This window comes from Gadus macrocephalus, chromosome 18, assembly GCF_031168955.1.
Source record: "Gadus macrocephalus chromosome 18, ASM3116895v1".
NCBI lineage: Eukaryota > Metazoa > Chordata > Actinopteri > Gadiformes > Gadidae > Gadus > Gadus macrocephalus.
In genome coordinates, this window is record NC_082399.1 from 2,411,168 (window position 1) to 2,413,116 (window position 1,949).

The 1,949-nt window shown below is 46.1% G+C and overlaps 1 protein-coding gene across 1 annotated transcript in view; it reads right to left on the bottom strand.

Annotated features, from left to right (window-relative positions):
- Nucleotides 1-1,949, bottom strand: part of tanc2b (tetratricopeptide repeat, ankyrin repeat and coiled-coil containing 2b) — a 107,011-nt gene that overhangs the window by 8,337 nt on the left and 96,725 nt on the right. Inside the window, exon 9 of the mRNA XM_060037211.1 lies at nt 915-1,056. Coding sequence (XP_059893194.1) covers nt 915-1,056 — 142 coding nt within the window. The remainder of the gene's footprint in view (nt 1-914; nt 1,057-1,949) is intronic.

Here is a 1,949-nt window from a genome sequence, read left to right on the forward strand (position 1 = left end):
CCATAGGGAGAACAAGGGCCAAAGTACAAGAGAGGGAGACAGAGTCACAGAGTGAGAGAGAGAGAGAGTAAGACAGCGAGAGACAGCAAGAGACAGAGAGACTTCATAGAGCAGGTAACATCAAGCTTACAGCAGTACAGTTAAAAATAAAACAGAAATTCTAGCCATGAATAGCCGGAAAGCAGCAACATGGTGCAGCGCAGGCGTTAGTATGTGTGTGTGTGTGTGTGTGTGTGCGTGCGTGCGTGTGTGTGTGTTAGTGTGTTGCGCTGAACAACATTAAAGGAGCAGCATAGAATCACAAAGCCACAACCAGAGGCCTGCTGCCGCCCCACTCAGCCGATACAACACACTGAGACACAAGACACGGCCGGAAACTGGGAAGGGACCCAGTCTATGTTTACACAGGTCTACCTGGAAAAGAGAGAGAGAGAGACTGAGAGACAGAGAGAGAGAGAGAGAGAGACAGAGAGATACAGAGAGAGACAGAGACACAGAAAGAGAAAGAGAGGGAGACAGAGAGAGACAGAGACACAGACAGAGAGAGAGAGAGAGAGAGAGAGAGACAGAGACAGAGACACAGACACAGAGAGAGACAGACAGAGAGAGAGAGAGACAGAGAGAAGGACAGAGACAGAGAGAGAGAGAGATACAGAGAGAGACAGAGACAGATACAGAGACAGAGACAGAGACAGAGAGAGAGAGATAGAGATACATAAGAAGGACAGAGAGAGAGAAAGAGAGAGACTTCATCCTCGGTATCCATCCTCAAGGTTTTTCAAACAACCCAAAAACCGTTGAACCAACACAATATTTTTCCACGGGATAGAAACTGAAAAACATCATCAGAAGAGGTTTTGCTCGTGGACCCCCGTCAGTGTGAGTGAGCACAGGCTCCGGCCCCCCCCCCGTACCTATCTTGGCTCCTTTCTTGAGCAGGGCCACCACCACCGAGGTGTTCCTGCAGCCCACGGCGCGGTCGAGGGGCCGCATGCCGCTGTAGTCCACGTGCTCTATCATGGCCCCGTGGTCCACGAGGAACTGCACCTGCAGGGGTCAGGAAGAACCGCATCTATCGAGGGCCCCGGGCACCAGTCACTGCTGCCAGGGACCCTTTTTCCATTCAACACACAAAACGTGTGTTGTATCGTATCTGGGGGATCCTTCTTAAGGAATGTATCCAGGAGAAACCTCTGCCTGCTCTACGCCTCAGAAGTGTTCATATTTGTGTTGGTGCTTTGGTTTTTCCTGGCCGCTTGTCAGATTTATATTTACATTTACATTTAGGGTGTTTAGCAGACGCTTTTATCTACAGCGACTTACATTGAGTACATTTGAGAGAGGAAAGAAAAACAATATATCACTGTCGGTACATACAGTAAGGATGTTCATAGAAACAAGTGTGAAGCATTTACAATCGCTAGGTTAACGCATTCCCTGTATACCTCAAAGCTAGGATACGAAGCTACACGATGCTCAGAACTATTTTTAAGGGCCAGATCACTCCACAGAAAGCGTATCAATTCTTATTTGGGGATTGCTTTAAGAAATATATCCAGTAGAAATACCAAACATTGGCTCCTCAATGCTTCAAAACAAATCATATTTGGGTCAGGGATCGTTATGCAATGGATGCTTTGGTTTTTCTTGGCCGCTTGTCAGATCAAGCCAGAACATTTAAGAAATCACTTTGGACTCGGGTTAGTTGTGACAGGCTGCTGCTATTATTCATGATATTATGTAGACAGAATAATCATCAGGACTAGGAAAATATTTGTGTGTTGCAGTCCTGACCCTTAATAAATCCAGCTATGATATAAGAATGTCGTTTAATAACACAACATTGGATCAAACGACAAACGATCTCCTCCACAACCAAAAGGTTTACAAACCATTAAAGGTGACGTATTATACCACCAGGTGTGAGAGAGATTAGCCATTTTGAAATT